Consider the following 26,690-nt stretch of genomic DNA (forward strand, 5'->3'; position numbering starts at 1 on the left):
AACATTGAAGGCAATTAAAAAACATAGATTTCGCGTTATTTTTTTTTTTAATTTTTGCGGTAATTAAATAGTAAAAAACAAGCAGACAGCAAACGCAAAGAAACACTGATAAATAAAGAAAGCATGTAATTGACACTAAAAATAAATTGCCTTGTCGCGGTGTGAGATAAATTTTTACTACGTAAGCACAAAACAATTGAAAACAATAACATTTAGTATGTAAACAAAGAAGAAGAAGAAGAAGTAGAAGAAGTGTAGCACATTCTTGATAAAAGTACAAATCATTTTGAGCAAAAAAAATTATTTTAATTAAACATTTTAAGCATATCAAACACACAAATTCGTTAGATCGATTCAAAATAATTTCAAATAAATTGCCAACATTTTGATAATGGAAGCAAATGAAATTAAAAGTAAAATGTAATTGAATTAACAGCTAGAAGGCGAGTTGGAAGAGAATTGAGTGCGCACTGTTAAAACAAAGAGTAGCAAATGCAACTACAATAACAACAAAGCCGTACTCGACGTTGATTAGAGATGTTTTTGCACTCAAGAATGTTAACATGAACTTGCTTACAGGTTTAGCAGGTTCTCAGTTGTTGTTGTTGCAGCTGGATTACTTGCTAGATTTCGTTGTTATTGTTTTCGTTTGTTATCTTGTATAGCATTTCGCCGCAATAAGTTAACATCCAAAGCTCTCAATTCGTTTGCGAAGTTTGACCGGTTAATCAGTTTTGTGCCGCAAATGAAGTTGGTACAACGTACGGAGGAGGTGAATTTATAAAAAAAATTGACTGCAAAGTTCGCTTAATATTTCCCGAAACAGTTCGTTTTAAGTAATTGTTTAAAATATAAATTAAATAAAAATTTTTTGATCGCGTGACTAGCACAATCAATATAAAAACTATAAAAGCAATTATTTGAAAATATTTTCTATTTTTTTTAAAACTCTTCAAGTAATGATCGTGGCTTATATTTTTAAAAACAAAAAACCAGTATATTTCTCAGTTACTTAAGCCTCATATGCTTAAATATTATCTGCAGAAAAATACTGTATTAAAATAATTTAATTAAAACTATAATAACATATAACATTAAATTAGAAATTAAAAATTTGAATTCAAAATAAATTCAGTGTGAACTCTGCTTTTGTTAACGTTCCGTTGTAACGTTGCTTTGGCGTCTCAAAGTTAATTTACAAAAAAAAAGTGAAAACAGCTATTTACATATTTATTGTATGTAAATATTTTGGTTTACATAAGAATAAAGCCGTAAACATTACGCGAGAAATGCATTGAAATAAATAGAAAATTATATAAAAAAATTAAAAAAAAAGTAATTAAAATTGGTAAAATTTTTTTTGAAATAAATGCTTGTTGTTGTTTTTGTAGTAGTTAAAGTTTTGATTGTTGTTGCAGTTTATGTCATTGACGTTCAATTGCGCGGAATTTCCGAGCGGTTAAACAATAAAATTTTTACTGGTAAAGATTTTTTTAAAATATTTTTATAATTAACATTAGAAACGCTTATAGAATAATAGTAATTAAAAAACATTTAAATATTTTAAAAGTCAATAAAAAAAAGTTCAACTGTTTTTCAAACGGCATTTGTTCCGTCAAATTATTTACGGTTCTATTTGTTGTTGTAATATCAATGACAAAAGCGGTTTTGTTATTGTTGTTGTCGCTCTTGAATTTACAAGGTAAATGGGTTGACAAATATAATTTACATAATTGCATTTAACATAAACTGTTAAAAAATAAGTACATACTTTTACTGTTAACAGTGGGGAGCCATTTTGTCTAGCGAATTTAACATCTTCATTCCCGCGTTTTTTCCTTTTTGGGCATAAAATGTACATTTGAATTTATTATATAACAGTTAAATACATTTAACGAAAAGTGACTGGATTTATAAATTATCGATAAACTTAAGATAAACCACGTGATTACAAAATTAAATTTATTCAATTATTTGTTTAAACATTTTTAAATAATAATCTTTTAAAATTTTTCAAGCTATTGATGCTTTTATTAGCCTCTTTCTAAGACATGATTATTAAATCTTGGTGGGATCTTATTAAAAAGTATGAAGGGAATACTTTTTAATATTTGTTAATATACAATATATACAAATATATATACAAATATATTTATAAAATATACAAATATTTTCTAGATTTTTTAAAAACAATTAAAAATAGTTGCATGCAATCTATTTTATTATATTAAAAAATTAATATTTACATATGTGTGTAATAGAATTTTTCCCAGAGTGGGAGAAAATTATTTACTGCAATACTAAATAAATAAATTATTAATATGCAAATTTAGTTCGTGAGTATATTTTTTCAAACAATTTTTATATTTTCTTTAATTAATTCACTAACCCCCATCATATAACATATATACATATATATATAAATCATTAGAAGGTTACAAAAAAAATACTTACCTACATATGATATACTGTAAGGTTATGACTGAATTTAAATAGTTTTTGAAAGTTAAATGCAATCAAATATATAAGTTTCATGTAATAATTTGATTTTAGAAGTTCAATAAGACGAGTGTACAAATTACACTAAAGCAAAAGCAAGTAAGAACGTAATTATGTTCCCAATTTATAAGTTTCCAGTTTATATATTCTCAGTTTGGCTCGTTATAAAGGAAAGCAGAACCAAACAGCATTATTTTCATGTTCCCAAATTGTTAGTTTTCTCACTAAGAACTAAACTAGGAACATGTAGTTTTTATGTTCTCAGCTTCCTAAAAGCATACTGCCTTGCTTTTAAATCCCCAGTTAGTAAGTTTCCTATTTATATTTCTTCAGGTTGAAAGTAAATTTCTCTGAAAACTAAAGATGAAGAATGTAGCACTGCTTCAATGTGCCCAGCTTTTAAGATTTCAACTTTTATATATTAGTATTAAAAGTAATATCTCTCTCAATGTTGAAAAAGAAGCAAGTATCATCGCTTTTATGTTCCCACTTTGAAAGACTCTGGCTTATAACTTTTCCGGTTAATATTTATACTGACATTTATATATATAATATATATGTCGTGTAAAAGTTTGAAGGTTAGAATCTATTTAGAACTATTAATAAATATTAAGTTTAATAACTCTTACTAATATAAATTTATTAATAATAAATTTAATTAAAATATTTTAAATTTAAGCAATTTAATTTAAAAAAATAACATCATTTAAATTTATTAAAATTGAAAAATTTAAAAAAAAAAAAATTTATTAAAATTTTTGCTTTTATTGATACAAATAAATAATTTTCTAATTATAATACAATTTTAATCCCATGAAACCTTATATTAGTCTCCTTTTACCTTTCTAAAAGTATAGTTTGTCAATTTATCATCTTTTAATCTAACATCGTTTTTTGTTTTATCTCACATATCTTCATTTCAAGTTTGTGTTGATACTGACTCTACCAGTCTGATTGTGAGCTTTTTTATCAGTCACTATTTTTGCTATGGCTTCCCCAGTTATCTACGAGTCTTTAATTGTAGCAAATTATAAGTGACAATAAAATTAATTGTGTAATTAATTTATCATTTTTAAACTTGTAATCATAATAATGTCTATTTAATGATCTTAATGGGCTCTTATCGCAAGTCGATAAATTCATTTAACAGTGTGCTCTAGCAGAACGAAATAGTCATGTTAAAAACATAATTTTTAAATTTACTACAAAAAATTCTTGAAATTATAATTACATTTTATTATATTATTATGCAATAGTTATATAATTATTGTATAATAATTTAAAACAGAAAAAATATTTTATTAATTTCCTGCTGAGCTATTATCGTATTAGGATAGTTTGTATTTAGCTCAATAACAAAGTAATTATGATAAAAAACCATTTCAGTAATCGAAATCAAAATGGAACTACGTAAAATTGTTAATAATCATGATAATACTATAATTAGCACAATAATTTTGACAATAATTATCTAAATATATAAATATATAAATAATTAAGTGAAAAATTGTACGTGCACGTTCTTACTGATAACGAAATAATTATCACGATTGCTGATTATCATTGCTTGAATACCTCAAATGGTATAAAAAGGAACTCACAATCTGTCTAGTCGTTTCACTTAAATGCTATGCCATTTCTGTTCTATTTGTAGCAATATAAATATCTACAAATAATCAAAGTTCATAAATCAGTTGAACTAATTTAATCAATAAATCACATCAAAAGTCATAACCATCATTTGAATAATTAAAATCGTAATTATATGCATAAATGTTAAATGAAGCCGCATCACTTGGACACACATAGATAATCGTTTCACTTTGCTTTTCATCTCCAGATACTTCAGATGAAGTATCTTCACATGTGCAGGGAGTTAGAAAAGTAATAAAGAAGACGTGAGTGTGTATTTCCTACGTGAAAAGCGTGCACCAGTGCTTTGGAACTTTGGCTGGATGAAGCTAATGATGCACATAATGTGCCACGCTACCTCCTAGTTGATGCTGGTTGTTGGTTCTAATTAAAAAGTGCACTCAGGACTTGAATTTAATGCGAAAAGTTGAACGAACTCTGTAGGAAATTCTTTCAAACATGTAATCACAAATATGTCCTCATGTGCCTGAAGTAGGAGTAGAGTTTTCTACTAATAAAACAGAAGAGTTTTTATCATCTGCATGAATTTGATGCATTGATTCTATCATACAAATATGTGGGAATAAATTTGTGAAAATTAACAGAAGAGTTCTTAATCTTCATAATTTTAGAAGTACTTGAATGCACTAGAAAGATAACTAGTTTTTTTTTAAATAGGTAATTATTAAATTTATTAAACACTATTGAATAATGTTTAAATTTTATATATTTAGTTGGACTTTTTGAAGAAATAGTAGATAATATAAAAACAATTATCATCTACATCATCACTCTATTCATCTGTAAAAGTTTTTTCTCATCTTTTATTTCTTCCTACCAGCCTAATTTACAATGTGAATACCTTTTTTCAAATAATCTTCAATTTATTTGTCTTATAGAACTAGAAACGAGAAATATGGAACCAATATGTATATGATTTACTTAAAGTATTCTTAATTTTAAACCTAATATAATATAAGATCGTTCATCGTATTCAAAAGTGTCTGAATTTTAATCTCAATAGTCTCGCCATTATCTCAATAGACCAAAAGGGACTTCTGTAGTCAGTATATTGTGTATGTGTATGAAATACTTCACAAAAAAACTAAGTTCAGTTATTTAATAAAAATTTAATGTTCAATAAAAATAAAATATTTTTAATGAGAATTTTTTTTCATTTGTTGGTGGTATTCGTAACCATGTGGGGTATGAAGTTTATTGACTAATATTAATGACCTTACATCTCTCCACAGACTGTCACCCTTTATGCATTTATTAGTCACAAAAAGTTTTTAAAAAATAAATCATTAAAAGCAATTTCTAAGTAATTATAATTTTTCTTTTTGAGTGTTAAAAATGTTTCATCACAAACGAAAGGAAAAATTAAAAAGTAAGTTTTTAGAGAGAAATATTTTCCTTTCATTTTAAATATTTTGTTAAATAGTTTGTCTTGTATAGAGAAAATAGATAGAAATACGTTTTTATTCAATTTGCTAATTAATGTAGGAAAAATAAAGTTTTAAAATAGAAGCGAACTTATTTATAGAAGTTTTGAAAATAACCATTTCTATATTCCCCACAAACCTCATCCCATTCATTTTTGTTTTTGAACTGCTGTACATATTTAGTGTATAATGTGAAGAGCACATGAAATGAAGCTGAGTCTTGTCTTAACTGTTTTGCATCGAATATGCAAAATTGGTACAACAAATGCTGCTAATGATGAGCAACCGAAACAGTAAATTTATTTAAACTTTATACGAGCAAACGAGCTAAACTTCGTTTAACACTTGAAATTAATTTTAACATCACCAACACTGGCATCGGCATTGGCATCAGGCACTCTCACTCTTCCTTCACTGAACCAGTGCACTAGAGCACCATTGCAGTGACGCCATTGTGAAGGCAGCGGCATCGGCAGCGGCATCGACAGCGGCATCGGCAGCGGCAGCAAAACTTGAACTTTGCGCTGATATTATTTATTCATTTGAGTCTGTCGGAAAATGGGAAAAAGAAGCAAATTGAACAAAGTGAGTGAGTAATTATTTTTGCATTTAAAACAAACTGAGTGAGCACTTCAGCGTTTTGCCAACATTTGCATGTACCTACGCAATATTGGCGCGAGGAGAAGATGGGCAGGGTGGGCGCAGCAGATATAAGAACAACTAAAGCTATTTATGCAACACTTACCACAATTGCATTTGTATTCACATTTACATTTACCGCATTTTCAGTTTCAGTTTTAGTTGCTGTAGCTGTTATTGTTGTTGCTATTACTATTTCTTTTGTTGTTATTATTATTGTTGTTGTTGTGGTTGTTGTTACAACTCTAAAACAAAAGTCACTGATACTGGCAATAAAAGGGACTATGGAAATGGTGAGGTATGTTTGTGGTATGAACTAAAGGAAAAATTGTATGAATAAATGTTTCAAATTAAAAATTATTTTCAAATTTTCTTTACGGTACTCATGGCGAATGCACACACCGCATACCCGCTTACCCATTTTATACGAGATTTCCATTGCCACACTATTCATATTCATATTCATAAAAAGTCAAGTTTTTGTCTAGTGTCAGCAGTGTTGCAGTGCATAAGGGCAGTATGGACTAATATTTTCGCCCATTGGTTGTGCGCTGTCTTTTGGCGCGTCTGTTTGCTATGACAAAGTTTCTATACATTGCTTCCTTTGTAGAGCAAATAAAGCAACAAGGAGTTTTCAGCCCTTGCCTTCATTCAGACACAAACCGCCGCTGTACAACATATGATACTTTTCAAAACGACCGTTTATGCGTGACGTTGTGTGCAGAAAAAATATTAGAGGGAAAATGAAAAATGAAAACTAAAAGGAATTTAAATATCCATAAAGCAATCCCACAATTTTCCCTTGAGCCTTGAATTGTAAATGTCAAAGTTGTTCCTTGTACGATGATTTTATGCATTTCATGCCGTTGCTGCAGCATTGAGCTGAATTGGTTTGAAATGTGAATTTGAATCCATAAAGCTTTGACAGTCTACTCACACACTCTCACACATACACATATGCACATTTACACACAGATGGATTCGTGCACGTTTTTATATATATAAACTTCAACTTGCACTTCTGCTTTGTGTTGTTGGTGTTGCCAACTTTAGTTGTTGTGCCTGTCATGCGTGTCCTTTTCTGCATTTTGTTGTTGTCTTATTTTGTTTATGAAACATATTTTGCGGTTGTGTTGTGTTTGGTGTTGATTTTTTAAATCTTTCTTTTGTGTAAGAAAGATTCCAAAGGAATGGTCCAATGGTTCTATGTGGTTCTGGAAAATGTTTCCAACTTACGCCCAATAGTTTTCTTTACAAACTTTTGAAAGTTTCTTCCTTTTGAATGTACTCAAGTAAATCGATGTTAAAAATTATTGAAAATAGTTGTTGATGTTCTCAGAACGTGAGCTAAATCAAATTATTGTAAGGTTGTTTTTAAATACCCAAAATCAAGTCTGAAATATAATTAATTATATGCTTAATGTTATCATGATAGATTAGATTATGTTTTAGAAGCGGCTTTAGATGACTTCTTAATTGTTGGTATAATAAATTGATTATTAAACAATAAGTCTGTTTGTATCTGGTACTGATTCGGAAGATGATTTTTTTAATTGGGTTTTAATATTTTCCATTAAAGTAGTAAGTAATAATATAATGTTTAATTAGAACTACTCTGCTTCGTTTATTTGTTATAATTGTAATGTTATTCATAAATATGATTAATTGTTAGCTCATCAACATTTTTATGATATGAGTAGGCCTGTGAGTAGGAGGTAAAGTGCTTAACTTTATTTCTATCTGGGATAACACACTTTATAAAAAAATAAAAAGATTTACATCATCTTTTTGTATGGTTTAAGAAAACTGAAGATGAAGAAAACTTAAAACATCTCCGAATTATTGCTTTGTAGCTGTTGTAATTCTCTTCTCGTATTTAGTATTATAAATACTTAATGAAATTAGAGACTATATAATAATACCTCTTTAAATATGTGTATATAAGGAGTTTTTAATGTTTTTTCGTATTTGTTTTTCTATTACTTGCTTACCAATCTAGTCAACAAGTTTCTAAATCATAGGTCTTAGTGGCTACATAGAACAATGAATTTTCGTCGTCTATTTGAATGATATTTGAAAACGCTACTTATGTTACGGAATAGGAAATGTCAACTATAATATGTTTCCCTATCCCACAAAAACGTGAAAGACTCATAAGTAGGATTTGAATGTATTGTGATCACTCATTGCCATGTGATTTCACACCTTCGATTTTAAAATATCTTTTATAATGCAGGATGAGATATATGCTTAAAGCATCTTATATATCGTATCAGGAATGAAGATATATACAAAAACGTGAGAATCGAGAGTAAACATAGAGTACATCAAAGACAGAGCGCGAAAAATTATTTAATTCTGTGTATGCTCACACAAATGCAGAACTGCCCTCCCTTAAATCGAATGCACTTCATATTCCGTCAGAAAGATATTCTGGGCTTCAAACTATACTTCTACGAAATCACTTTATCACCTGAACATAATTCAATGAAACTCTTATTGGAGTAAGTCAACCAAGTGATCACAAATACTACCAAGTAAAAGTGTTTCAAACACTAACTTGCGTTTCATCAAACAAAAAAGAAGAATAGAATGAGCATTATTTGGCCAATACATTCTAAACTCTATGTCATACCCTTTGACATTATTTCTAGAAGTGCCTTTAGAAGTTTTAGGTTCGCAAAATTATGTCCTTCGGTGTACTTCATATACAAGCGCTGTATTTCAAAGCAGTTATGCATGTTTATAGGAACACTGTCAAAACTTAATGACAGTGTTTAACTTTATATTGGGTAAGAGAGTAGGGATGTTATTCAGTGATTCTTCCACGACGCAGAACTTTGCACATACTATATTATATGATATTTACATAAAAAAATGTATACATAATTAACTTAGTTTCAGGTAAGCCCCAGAACCAGATCAGACCAGATCAAAAATTTAGTAGATTTACTCATTACGATACTTTTGAAATTTATTCAATTAGCTATTGCGGTTTTGTAAATGAATCGTCTCCAATTACTTATTGTAATTACTTTTTGAGTGATTGACTTTATTAGTTTTTCTATCAATTATACAAGCTATTTGTCGATATGAAAGTTAGATAAACATTATCTAACACTTAGTATATACTATTTCTGTAGTTGTGTCAAATTGCAAATGCTTTGTTCCAATGGAAGACAGTAAATCAGCAAATCGGATTAGAAAAAAATGTGCTTGTTTTCTGTTTTCAGTTTTCAGTTTCACAACAACTTTTTTATGTTTTTATTTGGTATAACATTGCAAGCCATTGAAATTCATTCATGTGAATTTCTGTGATATCGCATGTCAGTTACTTTTATTACAAACAAAATATATATACGAGGAGTACCACCAAACTGCGTGCTTATGTTATTGTAGTGGTTGCTGTATATTCACATCCTCATTTCCACCATAGACGAGGATAACCAAGACAAATACTCTGCTAAACTCTGCAACCATTAAAACAATTCTTCTCACTCAGATACTCGTTCGCTTCAGCGTTTGGACAGCAGCTTTTGCTGTGCAGCAGAAACTGATTTATGCTTGGTGCATGCAACAAATGTGCTGTTGGCCAGCAACATTACAAATTATTCAAGCGTTGCCAGCTTTTTCCTTTGTCTTCTCCATTAAACGAGAGAATTCAAATTTCTATTGAAATTAACGTCTATAAGCAGCTGTAAATGAAGGATACTCATTTATACTTCATTTTATTTTTGCTGTGGTTTTTTTTTTTGTGAGTAGAAAATAATAGAGCAAGGATTCATTGCATTCATTTGCAAATAGTTTTGGTTGCCAGCGCGGCTTTGGCATGTGGCAAACCAATTGTGAAGCTTTTAATTTTAATGAATATACATTAGATTGTTTTTATGCTTCATCTTTGTGCTTCCACGGATGTTAGGTTGGCAGCTGGCAGTGGGAGAGCTGCCACCTCTTATGACATCTGTCAGTAAATTTGTTTGACTGTTGAGTTGAACTTAACGGATGCACATTTTGTGAATGAAATTCATATTTTATAGAAGCATCAGTAGTTGGTCACTATGGTTTGGCATCACACATAAAAGTTTTCCTTGCGTTTAACAATCTGTGGTTATCATATCATTATTATAGTTATAGAGGAAGCACTCCTAGTAATACTTTTCGTTAATTTAGTTTATGCTTGAGGAACGTAATTAGTCGAGACAAATGTAGTGTTCTTAAATTCCTTAAAACATTGAATTATTTGATTAGCTGATTAGTTGAGAGTTCTTTAGATATACAAAAGCCGATAATTGTACATCTTTTGATTAATCCAGGATATGTTAGTTAGTATCCTTCAGTGCTATCATTTTCCTTAGGCAATGAATTGTTGTATTAATACTTTTTTCATGTTAAGTTAGTTTTTTCTGTCTTAAATTACATTTTTTTTCAATTAATGTAGTGATTCAATTGCATATGTGTTAATATTTAGCAGTTGTTTTTCACATGAAAGTCTTAAAATATTAAAGTTTTGTTGAAATTTTCATTGTTCTCTAAATAGCCACAGGTGTTCGGAGTAGTTGTTCAAATCGAAAAGTTTCTGTTAATTGAAATCATTTCAAATTCAAATTCAAATTCAAAACAAAATTAAAAAATTTGATTTGAAAATATTCGTTGCACCTTTATTAGGCTTATGTGCCTTCATCTAATGGCTTTCATCGTAGCCTGCATTGAGCATAGTGTTGGCATAGTGTGTCATATTGAAATTGGTATTCCATATGACGTGACGTGATATAGAAGAGTGAATGAATTTGAAATTTTAGTGAATTTTTTATGTGAAAGTTTTTGCATAATTAAAAATCTCAAAAATATATTGCAAAAGTTTTCCAATTAGGTCCTGCCAAGTTGAACGAAATACGCCTGAGGATATTTTTAGGTATAATTTCAAATGTTTACTTAGCGCTTTGTATTGTTACTGTTTCAACTCTTTTTTTATAAATAAATAGTTACTGAAAATAATCCTTTAAGTTTCAGTTCACTAGTAATATTCCATTTCGTATCAATTTTCTGTTAGTAGTCCATTTGGTATGAGTTAACCGATAATGGTCCATTTGGTTTCAGTTTACTAGTAGCGGTCCATTTGGTTTCAGTTTACTAGTAGTGGTCTATTTGGTATCAGTTCACCGATAGTACCAGTTCCATTTGTACCAGTTTAATAATAGTGGTTTATTTGGTATTAACTATATTTGTGAAAATATAGGTGAACTGTACAAGCATTAATATACTATGAATCAGCAGCGCAAATTTTTAGCGTAAGTTATACTTAAGGCTTGTCAATGACAATATTAACTTTGATATCTTTATATATTGTTATATATTGTCTCTCTGTAAAGAAGATTATGATTCCGAAGTATTGAAGATTGAAACTGAAATTGAGACATACTTATGTATGATATAAAACTGTTCAGCAATGTGCCTATATTTGAACCTCAGTTGGGTCAGAAGAATCAAGAACCCGTTTTTTAACGCCATAAATTTTAGGAGCAGGTATGTTAAGAACTTTGTTGTGAAACAACTCTGTTTTGGAAAATGGTACAGAATGGCATCTATTGTTACGGCCAGTTAGTTTAGGTGATGACTTGAACTTTATTTGACATTAAAACATTTTCTATAACAGTTTAGAAACAATCAACGTCTTTTAAAGATAATAAATATATTTTTATGTAAAATGAACTAATCTGTATGAAAACAATAAAAATTTTTAAAAAAAGTTAATAATGGCAATGTAGTTTTGAGATTAAGTTACTACACAAATTTGTTTAAATTCTATGTCTTATTCATTTATATTTTATAAAATTGCTATCTTATTGGAACACAATCAGCCATCGTAGGCCATCGTAGGTACTTCTTCTATTTTGTTTTTTGTTAATTTCAGTTTTATTTTTAATAATTGTGAGTCTTTTATGTTTTGTGTGAAGTCATTTTGCTTATATGTTATTCCACATTTTTATTTAAATATTTCACTCAATAGTAATTAATTTCTTTCTTTCTATTCCAGATTAACTGTTCACACTGTTAAACGATAAATCTTTAAAACTCAATTAAATAATCAAAATGCATATTTTTTAGCAGTGAAAAAAACAGTTTCTGTTGAAGTTTGTGAATATTTTAAAGGACATCGAAGGAGCATTTGGATTGAGGTTTCCGTTAAAGTTGCTCTGATTTATTGACTGTGCTCGGAAAGTATGGATGAATAGAAAAGAGTCATAAACGCTTTGCATATCCAATTCAGAAAAGAGAATAATTTCAGAATTATATTGAATAAAAACGTGCATTATAAAAGTACCCGAAACAAAAATTACTATAAATAAAATTTTAAATTGGAAAAACACGAAAATCGCATCGATCGAGTTTGAATTTATTGCTGTATTTACTTTATATTAAAATGGTTTGCAAGTGTGCACAGGTAAGTAACGGAAACTTAATATATATAATATATATTATGTATTATTAAGATTATGAAATTAAAATATTTTAAATTCTGTGTAAAAAGATGGTTTAATTACTTTAACTAAATGCTGGAATTATTGCTCAAATATTTGTTTAATGATATTCTTCTGAAAACTATTTTCTCTTACTAAGCTGATAAGAATATCTTATTTATGATACATACTTTAAGGATAATTATTTTCAAATTGTTTTACTTTAATTTTCTATGGTAAACAAAAACATATATTAAAATAAATTCATATTTACTCGCTGAGTTAACCCAGAGAAATACAAGTATGTATATGTGAACCACAAGTATGTGTGCATATTTGTATTTCAATATGAAAATACTTCAGTTATCTTGAACATTATGGAAACATTCCGAACATTTTGACAAGGATAACAATAAATCCGGCTACAATAAAGCAGCAACAATTTGAATGATTACACAATTCGTTTCTATTTAAATTTACTTTGCATGAACAATGTATCGAAATCCTCGCAAAATGGATGACATCTGCCAAATCTAACACAACAGACGCATAAGGAACATCTTCAAAAGTGTCAACATTCTAAGCAATCATCAATGTCGATAACAGACTCAGCAACAATAAACAGCAATGAGAACAGCTGTGTGTGGGAGAATGGGATGATGAGATGACGGGAAGACTGTAATGTTGCGTTTCTTGGAAGAAAAGAAATTGATTTCGCTTGCAACTACAACGTCTTCAATAACTGGCAACAATAACAGCAACAATTGCAAGGAGTAAATTTCTTTATTTTTGGTTGCGGTTTTGTTGTTGACATTGTTGACGTTGTCGCTCTTGTCGCTGTTGTCGCTGCTGTCGTTTTGGTTTCCACAATTATTTAAAGTTGTTTGCATTTATTTTGTGTGCCTTGCTTTTGAATATTGCAACTCAAGTATTTGCGCGTTTAAATCCGAAGATTGTAAAACTTCTTTATAATTTCTGAGTTCCTTTTAAAGCATCAAGTTTTCTTATATGAAAACCTAATATGAATATATTAACAAAATCATATTGTTAAATTCGATACGAATGTTTTATTATATGCTTTTAAATAATACTCTTCATTATTTCATTTCAATATATTTTAACCATTTTTGTATTCATTTTTAATCTTCTTATAATTCTTTATTTTGTTTGGCTTTATGCTTATATACATATATCTAGATAATGTTGACCATTGTTCCATTTTAATATGTTTAAGTAATTTAAGTATACATTTTTCACCTTTTTTTTTCACCTATTTTATTTTGTGTAATTAAATTCTCTTGCATATACACTCACAAATAGTTCACTAAAATTAAATTCTTACTTAAGAAAAATGTGATTCCCTTTCACCCTTTCACCCATTCACCCATTTTCCTTTCCCAAAACCACAATACAAATGGCAGACGATTATTCATTAGTAAGCTTTCCTCTTTCAATGCCTCCAGAGCACAAAAATCAACAATTCTGCATTTTAATTGCGTTTGTCTACTTTAGTCTGATTTTTTTTGACTTCAAAATAGAAGACGAAGACGTTTTAGCCATAAACCAACTTTTGGGGCTTACCCTTAAGTGGTTAGTGTTTTGTTATCGCTTTGACTTTAATTATATTCTTCAGGTACTTTAATTTAATTGATCGAATTGAAATTTACATAGGCGCATCAGCAAATCAGCAAATCTGCAAATCTGCAGCTCTCCGAACATAGTACAGTAGTCATTGCGGTCACTGCGGCGTATGAGTGTTGCGAGTGCACATTTCAGGCTGCGAAGGTGGCAAGAGTTTGAAATAATTATGTTGAAGTAAATTCATTTCAGATAAATACAGATTAAAACATATTACGCAAATAACTTACATAATTCTAGCTTAATATCAATTAGGGTTTTAGTTGAGTTGTTGTATTTGTTGAAACTAATTAATTAAGCTTGTGATAGTAAGTACTGTTGTAACATAGCTGATGCCTTTTGTAGATACTTCAGTGCAAAGTTAGCTCAAGTGTTTAATTTTGTTTGTGAATATTTAAGTAATGAGTTATTGATTGCATCTATGTACAGCTTGTATTCATCCCGAATAAGTGAAATAATTCAGGGATTATTTCAATAATTAGGTAACAAACATCCTTTTCAATGAATACCAAGACTTCTTTGAATTTTTTCTGAAATAAATTAAATGCAAATTATAAAAATAATATATATGATTTAAATTTGCATTATTTAAAAATAATAACAAAATTATTAAGACACAAAAAGGTTTTATAATTAAAGAACTTCAAAGATTGTAGTAACGACAAGTAGTAACTAGTATCAAAGACATTTATATATAGGCAATTTTCGATGATTTGTTGGCATATAGGTGGCATTAGCTCGATCATAAATCACGTGATATTCGTTTTCATTCCAAATATTTCTTGATCTTGATAGTTAATTCACGTCCGGAAAGGTTTTTCACAATGCTAAAACAAGATGAGCTGTATAGTATGTAGAACCTTTCAATTAAAATAGCATATCTTTCACATATATATTTTCATATATAGTAAAAAATAGAACAAAAATAGTAAAAAACATTGTAAATCATGTAGCTGTAGGGTTCATAATTGACAATTTGTATTACATCCTCTTAATTTCCAATAAACTATGGGTGTATTACAGCTCCAAACCAAATGTCACACCATCCAGAGAATTTTTGTAGATAACATATAATGAGCTTGCGACAGTTACTTGTGCATTCTAACTGCAACAAATTGGATTATTTCGTTTTTATAGGTAAACTGATCTTTTGTTCAGTCTGTCAATAAACTACTTTCCTGAAAATCTCTTTTTTCTGTTAGCCAAAGCAGTCACAGAAAAGTGTGTGAATGTCTCTTTTTCTTTTAAGTTTTTACAATTTCTACAATAAATATTGAGTGGAAAGTGCGAACATAAAGACCAGTGATCTCGAAGACCTAAAAAAACTGCCATTAGCTGCCATTATTCTGGAGTTTGGGACTTGGTCCATATTTATAAATTTTCTTGACTTGGTAGAACTATATGAATGCTACAATGTTTTATACGTTGTGATGTTTTAGTGTAATTCATTATTAAAATTGAAATTGTAGCTTTAATAATCAGTAGAGGACTGTAATTTATGTCTACGTCTGTAGAAAATATTTACGAGTGTACCTTCACCTCAGTTCATTTGTCCAACCATCCATGAAAATTGAGATATATTTAGGTGAGAGTAATATGTTGCCATGAAGTAGCTTAGAAATAGGGTATCGAAGATTTACCAAAGTCAAAAGTAACTTCTAGTAATTGGGATTTTATTGATATATTCATTAAATTCAAGTCATATTAATAATGAATTCATTATTTTTAATCTTAACTGATTTAAATTGTTTTTCAGTTGTTTTTCAGTTAATGACATTGTTATTTTAAATTAAAATGAATTAATTTCTAAATTGAATAAAATTAAATAATTGATATTCTATAATAAATTGTTTGTTTATTTCAAATTATTGAAACTTGAAAGTATCTTATACAACAGTAAGAATTAAGTACAGACAAAGTAAGGTGAAGTGAAGGTGAAGCCCTTAAATTAAATGATTTTACATACTCGTAACAATAAAATCGTTTGTGAGCACTTGAAAGGGCTTTGGATAACCTTTGACAAGAGTGCATTCTTAAAGGTCTCTTAAAATTGTGGTCATTGTGGTTTGGCATACTTTTGGATGCTATTGAATTATCATTAAATCACTTTAAGCAAAATAAAAGATACTCGTATGCATATTCTGTTTAGTAACCGCACATGAAGTCTAACATGAAATGTTTATATATGAACCAAACACAAATGTATTGAATTAAATTATTAAATAATCTTTTGGCACAAAATTTCTATTATTTCAATTTTGTACTTTGGGCCATTAGAGTTACAAGCAACAAGATATATTTCAATTGCATATTAAATACGCTTTGAAATACTTGTACTTTGGCATACATTTCATTCGTCAAGATAAATGAAAATATTTAAATAATTTTCCAAAGATTTGCAAATTCTTTACTGTTTGCTTAAGTCTACAAGCAATTATTAACCATTTCTGAGGATTTGTGTCTTCACTTTTGAATTATTTCGAAACTAAATACAGCAATTCGAACGATTATTTAATTTATATGAAGTTTAGATACATTTGGTAGTGTGTACAACTACAATATTTGGGACTCAAGATACTGGTGGAGAGACGCCATATAAATTGCATTAGACACAAACCGCATTTACCAAAATAAATAATTAAATAAAGTGAAATGTAATAAAAGCAATAACAGCTCAAATACACTTTTGTGTTTTAATTTAGTAAAACATTTGCACACATACGCAGATAATTATGTATCTCATCAAGTGTACGGCAAGTGTATCTGTAGGAATGCGTGCGATTCTGTATATACTCGTAACCTGATTAAATGAAGTACTCGTTTGTTTTGAGGAATCAACACTACAGGCGAATGTTTTCCACTTAAATAAGTTTCAGAACGAAACAGAAGCCATGTTTCTGTATGGCAGTGGAGTTGGAATTGTGTGCGGTTTGGCCAATGAATAGATCTTCTACAGCTTGAAGTAGACGTCTGAGTATGATAGATACATGTTTAGTTCATGCGAGTTTAGGTGCCCAACATCTATTGTTCAATTTTTGTGATTTTGATTAAAACTTCTGTGATGGCAAACAAATTTGTTATTTGTTGTGTGTGCTACCACATTTGAAAGCATCTCATCCTACCTAATAATTTGAATGAAACGGATATGTAAGTCGCTTTCGCTGCTTAAGCTATTCTAGTTGACAAATTATTTGCCGGCAGCGCTAAAGTGAAGCACATGTGTACTTTAAGTAGATACAAGTGTTGGATTTCGTAGACAAAGTTACTGCATTATGTTAATTGTAAATTGTATCTCTTTTAATTGCTTAGGATCAGTTAAAGGTTTATGAACTGACATAGATTTGAAGTCAAAGCAAAAATATTATCTCTGTGTTCTTTCGTATATGAGTTGTCTTCACTTAGATGCGACAATGTTTAAATAAAAATTTAGTCTTTAACTTTATATCTGAATACAAATTAGAATCTATATTAAAGTTTTATTTTTATGAACATATACTTTCTAATGTTTGATTGGGATTGAACTTCATTTATGAGGCATCCTTTTATCGCAAATAAATAAGGCACAAGACCCGAGCATGTTAGTGGATAAACATTTTGGGAGACCTTTATGTCCGAAGAAGTAATTTTTTCATTTCCATGTAAAGCAAAGAAATTCAACAACCATCTATCAGTAATATATTCCAAGTAGAGTACTTAATCAACTTACGAACTAAATTAAATGTAAATTAAATGAATATCTATTAACGAATTCACAAATGCAATATGAACTTTCTGTCGTTGGATGAACCGCATTTCTTTTCCCTGGTTATACTACTTTATAGTATTCATTTGAGAAGATCATTTATTTTTGTATAAAATTTGAAGAGAATATATTTGCTTCACAACAAGCTAAATAATTTCATTCATATTTTGTTTGTGTTGATAAGCCCTGTCATGTTCAGATAATGGATAATACTGTAGTCCTGAAAAGAATCCATATTCTCAAATAAATGCCATATTATTGTCATATTAGAATTGTAGTTGTTAGCATTATTAAATGATAGTTTTTAATTTTAATTAAAATTTTTTAATAGAATTTTATAAACTCAACATATATGCAACAAAATTCCATAGGCAGAATGGATTACTAGATTTTCAAATAATCCAACTATTTCTTTCATTACATTAGAAAAACATATGATTCTTCAATTACAGTTACATATCCAGATCTTGTACATTTTTCACAAATACATAGCAATCATATCTTCAATTGCTACGTAAGTACCAAAAATGCCACCAAAAATACCAAAAATAATCAGCAAAATATTTTGAATCAAATAATATTTGAGAGGTCCATAGCTAGTAGAATATAATATGCATATAAAAATTAAGCCCAAAATTGAGGTACAAAATGCTCCAAATGCCTAAATTTGGAAAAATGAGGGCGACGAAAACTGCAAATGACATTTATAATAGTTCCAACTCTATGGAAAAGTTGTTTATTATTAAAATGAGATGCATTTGAATTGATGAACTAACTTATTGTGTGGCAGTTTCAAAACGATATTTGTCTCTGCATCGGAACCAAATCGCCAATAGCCGAAAAAACCGAAGACTGCATAAGCACTTGTAATAAAAACACTTCCCAACAGCAAAACACCGGTCCATCCTATATATTCCTTTGGCTTAGCCATATTTTTCTCGATTGCTATCATCTGTTAACTGTTGTTTATGAGGTTAGTATAGTCTGAACTGAAGGAATAAATGTATACTTACCACCCCCACAGCACCAACAGCAAATAGCACCGTTCCTATAAAAATTGGAAATTTGTGTAATGTTCCAACTGGCTGCATTGCATCAAATTTTGGTAAACCCGTAAAAATAAAGTAAAATATAACACTGAGACCTTACAAAAAAAATATAATTTTTTTATTATTCAGATGATTTGATTGTGTGAATTTAACAATAATAAAAATTCTACATACCTATGAAAATAAAGCAATTGCCGAGCCAGGAAAATGACACCAAATACTTCATATGACGATCAGTAATATTAATATACATGGAATTGAGAGTAAGATTATATGCACCCGTAGATCTAATTTCATGCAACCATCGCATATTTCTTTTACACTGCTGGCAACAAAAACAATATATATGGTGCATATGCATATGTCATAAAAAATTAGAAAAAAAAATCGACAAGGAGCCTATGAAAATGAAAAGAATTATTATTTATTTATTACTTTGGTAGCAAAATAAATATAGTGGCTAATCTACTATTAGCTTAGAATTAAAACAAATAAACAAATCTTCGTTAATTCTTTATTCTTAATACAATTTTCTTAAAATTTTCTTAAAGTTTTTTCTTCAAGTAATATAATGATCACAAAGTCTTACTTTGAGAAACTGCTTAGACATTTAAGACATTTAGGACCTTCTTCGAATAATGCTTCCATAGCGTCTCTAAACGTTATATACGGAACCTTTCTTCTCTTACATATCAGAACAATGTAGTAAGTCTAAAAAAATCGCATAATTGCCCATAAATAAGAATATGCGAAAGATATTTTGTTTGTCTGTTTACCAATAAGTGTATACCTCCGATTTCTATAAGACCCACCACAAATAATCCAATTAATCCCACTAACCAACCGGCATAACTGATCGCGAGAAGCATAGCTGTGATGCCAGTTCCAATGCTGCATTTCAATAGGTCTATGAACGCATTAAGATCTCTAATTCAGAAATTAAAAACTATTTTCATTTTAAAATTATGAAATACTTTATAAATTATTGTACTTACATTATGGGTTTTTCAATAGTGCGAACTCCATAAGGATCTAATTCGTCTTCATCTTTAGTTCTAAAATTTCATTTATTTTGGTATTGAGTAAGGGTTACTGAAAGCAAAGGTGGTGATTTCATTAAATTTACTTACGATGTCATATTTGCACAAACTTATTATAGATAAATCTTCAATTATTTTTCTTTAATTCAATTCAAAAATGAAATATATCTCAATGTTAAATGGAATGAAAAAGTTGATCAAGATTCTAATATCTATTAAATAATCCTTTTACATTAAAGATTTGTTTAATGGGCTTTATTTTGATTTATTTGGAATTTCATATAAACTTAAAGAAGTTGTGAGCGCATCCATTGAGTATAAGAACTATAGAAGTAATCCACAAGTATCTACTAGGGCATTCGAAAGTAGAGAGAGGAGTAAAAAGGCTTTCATAGAAGATTCTTCTTGATAAAATTTAGAATTGAACACTGATAATATTCGTAATTATTTTACAAAAATGTTCATCAATATTTTTACTTTAGTGTTTATATCGACTTCGGAACATGTTTTCACCAGTATAACTGGATACTCTAAAAAATCCAAAAAGACTTGTCTAGAATTGCAAACAGTTTAGTTATTATTCATTAGGCAGACATTTTTGATAATATTTCTGTTTTCTATCACAAGAGGAAAGTAAATAAGAACTTGTTACAACGATTTTCTGAAATGGGAAAGTTTAACGCATTAATGAAGCAGAAAATGCCAGAGGTCTTTAACACGCTTTTATCCCTTTGACAAACAAACTTTTTCTCGCTATTCCATATCCTTTTTTAAATGCTTTCATAACCCAAACCAAAAAGCCATCAAATAAACAAACGAATCAAGCATTCAATATGAAAGACACATGCGGTACGTACGGTCCTTAACCCCTATTCTTCCATGAAAATTATTAGCAATCCTTGTAAATGTAGTTTGACGCTTAGCACTATTCCGATGCCGCCTTACTCCCCGGCACCTTTCAATGAAGCTACGTGCATCTGCATTAGTATGTCATATTTGTCTTTACATAGCGTTCTTCCGCGTTGCATGAATGTGAGTTTCAGTGAAATTCAATGTAAAAACTAAAGGCAATGGGACGACGACGATGGCGATGACGATGACGACGATGACGATGATGGCGAAAACATCAAACCTTAAACCGAACAAAAAATATTTGAAGGAAATGTTTAAAAAAATGCATTACAAATATTTGTTTATTCCGCACTGAGGTTAAGTCTTTGTTTGGACTGGTATGCGCAGGCATACCAATGATGACGGCATTGATGAGAAATGACGTTTATTATTACGAGAACGAAAGGAACGATAAAGGCGACTTCGCTGAAAGCTATGAGTAAACTTTAATGTGTTGGCATCGAACAGTGACTGCAGTTGACTTTGAAAAATTATGTGAATTGTATGACTCAATCTCTCTAAGTGAAATTGCTTTTAAAGGATTTTATGTCTAAAATTTTTTGAATACAAGAGATAACATTTAATTTCACTAACTTATTTCTATTTCTATTCGGTATTACTTAAAACGACTGCAAATACTTTATTAAAGAAGGGTTAATTTTATCTTTGTGGGCTTAAGATGCTTTACCATAGTTATATATATGGTGGGACGTTGGGACAGTGCACTGTCCAACAAGTGGCCCCACGGAAGTGAAAGATTAGTCGAAGTAGACCACGAAACGACTTGGGTCCTTTTTCGTCCTTCGATTCTCGGATGTTGTTATTGAGTTAAAGCTGGAGTGGCTTCCATTCGCATAACTACATCTTTTGTTAATGCAAGCATCTTATTTAGTTTGAGGTTTCCTGCCAAGTCGTCACCAACCCAATGGTGTCCCAAGACAGTCCTCCTCCTACTTGCCAGTGCTGGACTTTGGCACAATATATGCACCGCTGTCTCCTTTTCTTCTAGACATAGTCTGCAAGTGTCTTCCTCAGCAAGAGTTATCTTTTTGAGGTGATACTTGAAGTTGCCATGTCCAGTAATTAGTGAGGTCAGCCAGCTTAGAGTGCTTCGTGAATACCTAAGCACTTTTATCGCTTCCCTGGCCTACAGTTTAGGTAACATGAGTTACATTATTAATAACATTTTTAATGAAATTGATTTATTAATATTATAAATAATAATACAAATCACGAGTGCCAGTCTTAATTGTAACTCTATACCTATAACTGTATAATGAAATAAAATAAAAAATATATGTTTTTACACTGTGTATATGCATGTGCTGTATAGAATTGACATTGATAAGCATTGATATTTATTAGATACAAGATATACACTTATTTAACTTTTGCCCGTACATTATTAAGATACTTTCTCTACTGTCATGTGTTTCAATTTCATTTTTTTTTAATAGGTTAAGATACTCGTGTTATGTATTATTCAAACTAGATAACTGTATACTATTTTGGTAGCTCAGAAAATAATTAAGCATAAACTGAAGTGCTATTAAGTGATTGGGCGATACTAAAAGTATCAGCGGTATTTCTGAACATTTTTTAAAAAAATTTTCTTTATTGAAAATGAATTTTAATCCAGCCATTTTTCTGGCTTCATAACATATATCTATCGATATAAAACAACTGTGGCTTAAAGTCGTTTTTGGATAGACATCAACCTTTGACCAAATAAGTATGCTTCGGATGTTCCCGCATTTGAAACAATTATCACCGCTCTTAATGATTTCTTTAAAAAATGACTCACTTTCATTGCATTTCAGCAGTGAATTTGACTGATTGTTATTCGGAAAAATAAATATAGTCTGAATATAGTCTGAAATGTCGTCATCCAGATGCATATTTGTTTCACATAATGTGATTAGTGTTGACAGATGTATGGGTACCAACACTCACCCTATACTATATGTATTATTTCCTATAACCCATTAAGTAAATATAAAATTTTAAGTTTTTATAATTATAACATATGTATATAAAAAATATATGATAATTATCTTTCTTTATTTATTAGCATACTTTTTCAATTAAATTCCATTTTCATTGCTCAGATAAATCATTTGCTTTCCCTACAAGTACTCGTAATAATCATAAATACTCTATATATCACCGGTAAAAATCTTATACCTCAACTCATAATAATCAATTTTCGCTTAAGCGCCTTTCACTGTTATGCAAATAATATTCGCAATAACGTTAAAATCCTTCGACGTATTTCCTTCTTTAATTTCCAGAATGAACCATTTTGGAACTTAAAAGTAACTGCCTTTTTACAATCGAATACCTTTGAGGCGAAATATTAGAAAATTATGCAAAGCAATTGGGAAAAAATTAGCTTAACATTCCTTGGCACAGTTGACTCGGTACTGGCGCAAGACCATTAACGGCAGAGGTTTGCAAAACGACAAATAATGTGCCTGGCAAAATATTTCAATGGCTTTCATATGCAGGACGAGCTCTCCACTCAGCAATACTCGTATTAACGTAAATTGCAGCTCATAAAACTTCAAAATTCAGTACTAAATTCGAATAAGTGTGGGGGAAAAAAATTGAAAAATCAAAACGAAACCAATAAAAATTGTGTGCAAGAGAGAAGATGGCAGAATAAAAACAAAAGATACCTAAAATATGGCAAAATGATTTCCAACGAATTTCAATTCGGAATATATGAGTCTACGTTACTGGAGTGTGAAATAGACACAATGAAGAGGCTCAACGGCTCGGCCTCACTTCATTGTTAGGGCGCACAGAATGCGTTACCAAAAATCAAAACACGAAGTCACAACAAAAACAAATTTAAACAGTTTAATGTATGGAACGAATGTATGCAAAGGACATGTTCGGCTGTGTGCCCAAAACACTCATTCACAATTCACAAACCCCACGCAACTTACACGCACAGAAGCACGCCGCACTTTAGTATGTCCCAAATACGTTCCGAACAGTGCAAGGGCACAACAAAGTCCTACCGTGCAGTACTGGGTCGATATATATTCAGCATTTGGTATTTCGAAGACACAAACGTTGTGCTTTAATGGCACAGTTATGTGTGTACTCACATATAGGAGTACAACAATTTGTGTAACGCTCGGTCCATGTAGATGTGAGGCGTGCAAGCTTATGCTCGTTTGCAAATTTGTTTAAAATTTATCTCCGCAGCACTTCTTACAAGCTTTGAGGCATTTTGGCATATATTTCTTTACGAGAATTTTTCCTCAATTGTGCCAAAATGTGTCTATGTGCTTGTTTTTTTACTATGAATATGCGATGTTAGTGTACTTTGTACGTATTAGCCATAGGCTTGAATGAAAATTAATGTCATAACTCGTCAAATTAAAATTTTAAGTGGTAGAAGAATCATTAAGTATACCAACTGCAGTAATGTGCATGACAGGTAGCCTAAGTTTGTAAAAATGTAAGTAAAGAAATAGAAATAATAAAAAAATAGATACCGTAGATCATAAAATCGTTTTTTGTAAGTTTTATACTTATTTTAGGTATTTAAGGTTTACAGTGTTCTACACATCTAAATCTCTGGAGACAATCTGTGATCCAGATGCATATTAAAACTATTGATAAATCTTACAGAATTGTTGGTTGCAATGATCTATGATATCTATTGTATAAACTTTCGAAAATCTGGTAATATAAACCGGGTTTACATTAAAGTAATATGAAGTTATTGCACTCAGGTCTTGATAATCGCACAGAACCTGTAAAGAAGATTGGTAAAGGTTTCATTTTATATATTAAAAATCTACAGCGGACTGCAGTGTTTATTTTAATTTTATAGTTAACAGGAAGATCTCTAGTTATGGTAGAAAGGTGTTTATATATTTTTATAAGCTTGATAAGTCGAATCGTTTTCACGATACTTATCTAAAGTATACAATTCGTTATCTTGTACTCATTACGTACTCGTAGTTTTTGCCTTCGTTGTGCAGTTGGTTATTCTATTGTACATCTGTCGTTGTTACTTCGCGGTGGACGAATTTTTTCTTTCTTTCACATGTGAGCACTCATAGAGCTGCAAAGAGTTACTCATTGTACTCATTGTATACACTCATTGTGCATAGAATACTTTTCTTATATTGCTACTCATACGCACTTATATCCATGGTTACCAGATGTGGTACTTTAGTATCAAAATTGGTACTCTGGTACTCGTTTTTAGAAAATTGTATTTTTTTGAAGCGCGAACATTATTGTACATACTATTATATTATCCAATTAAATTTATTTATAGATGCAATTGTGCACTATGAAACTTATATAATTTTATGTATTGATTTAGTAAAAATATTGAGGCTGCAAAAGGTAAAAGAAATTTTCGATCGGAATGGCGTGCTTACCAAAATTTTGGAGAGCACATGATTCGATTTCTCGCCAACATGTTGTGAATGATAGTCTATGACCTAAAAACTTTAATTTGTCACTCAAGAGCATAATGTTGCATTAACACAACTAACAGCGTGCGTAAACACCCTTATTCTTAAAAAATTTTGCTTGAATGACAACGCTTGAATGTGAGCATGTTTAAGTACGGTCGCTAGAATAAATTTGAGTAAGCGAGAGCGTAACTTGAATGACATTCAAACATGATAGTCTGCACCGCGCTTAAGTTTTAATGAGTCGCACATGAGAAGAATGTAAGTGTGAGTTCATGCGATGGAACAGAAGTGAAAGAGACAGAAATTAGAGTAAATAAAATGCAGCCAATACTTAAGTATTACTCCAGGGTTGATACTTATATCACTTTTTCAGTGAGCACTCTTCTTATGAATTCTTCTGTATATCCTCTGTATCTAATTTTTGATTTAATCAAATGGAGGATTGCAAAATAATTTCTTTTAAATCCAGCCAAATCGAGTCTTCACATGCTTGGTAGAGTAATTTGATATTGAGTCCATAGAAAGTAATTGTTGAAAATATATATATGATTATATATGAGTAGTATGTACTGAGAATTTTATGTCAAAATATATGAAGACGTGTTTGTAGCTTGAAGAAATTGATTATAAGATAACTAATTGTCTGAGGTTTAAAAAAACTTTAATAAAGCTAAAACCTTATGTACTGCTAATTTCAAATCAAAAATATGAATATATAATTTTAAGATATATTTATGAGCATGATTACTTATGACTATATATACCATATTTATTCAAATAAAAATTGTATTTTTTTGATTCCTAACTATTTAAATTTATTAAATACTAAACATTTTGTGTATTTTTTCTATTTCATTTATAATATTTTTAGCAGGCCGCAATAATGAAATGGCGACTTGCGGTGATATATCGATGATCTCACCACCATCGTCTTCCATTTCGAACGGCCAAGATCCTTTTGGACAGTTGCCGCCGCTGCCACCGCCATTGCGTTCTACACAAGTACTTCAACCGTTGACGGTTTTTCCAGGTGTGCTAACTTTTCTAAAATGTTTTTACCTGAGTTCTTGTAGGTTTTCGTTTTAATGTGTATCACAAAATGTTTTTATATGGTTTTGTTTTTGCATTTTCCAAAAAAAATTACTTACAAAACAGTTCATTTTTTTACTTGTAGTTTCCTTTAAATCAAGGTATTTTCTTATTCAGTTT

At 30.0% G+C, this 26,690-nt stretch overlaps 1 protein-coding gene across 1 annotated transcript in view; it reads left to right on the forward strand.

Annotated features, from left to right (window-relative positions):
* The first annotated feature begins 710 nt into the window (after nt 1-710).
* LOC119671108 (glucose transporter type 1) overlaps nt 711-26,690 on the forward strand; it is a 74,600-nt gene continuing 48,620 nt past the window's right edge. Inside the window, 4 exon segments of the mRNA XM_038081622.1 lie at nt 711-836; nt 1,419-1,481; nt 12,250-12,657; nt 26,353-26,511. Coding sequence (XP_037937550.1) covers nt 26,370-26,511 — 142 coding nt within the window. The 5' untranslated portion in view covers nt 711-836; nt 1,419-1,481; nt 12,250-12,657; nt 26,353-26,369.

This window comes from Teleopsis dalmanni, chromosome 1 (genome assembly GCF_002237135.1).
Source record: "Teleopsis dalmanni isolate 2A chromosome 1, ASM223713v2, whole genome shotgun sequence".
Classification (NCBI taxonomy): domain Eukaryota; kingdom Metazoa; phylum Arthropoda; class Insecta; order Diptera; family Diopsidae; genus Teleopsis; species Teleopsis dalmanni.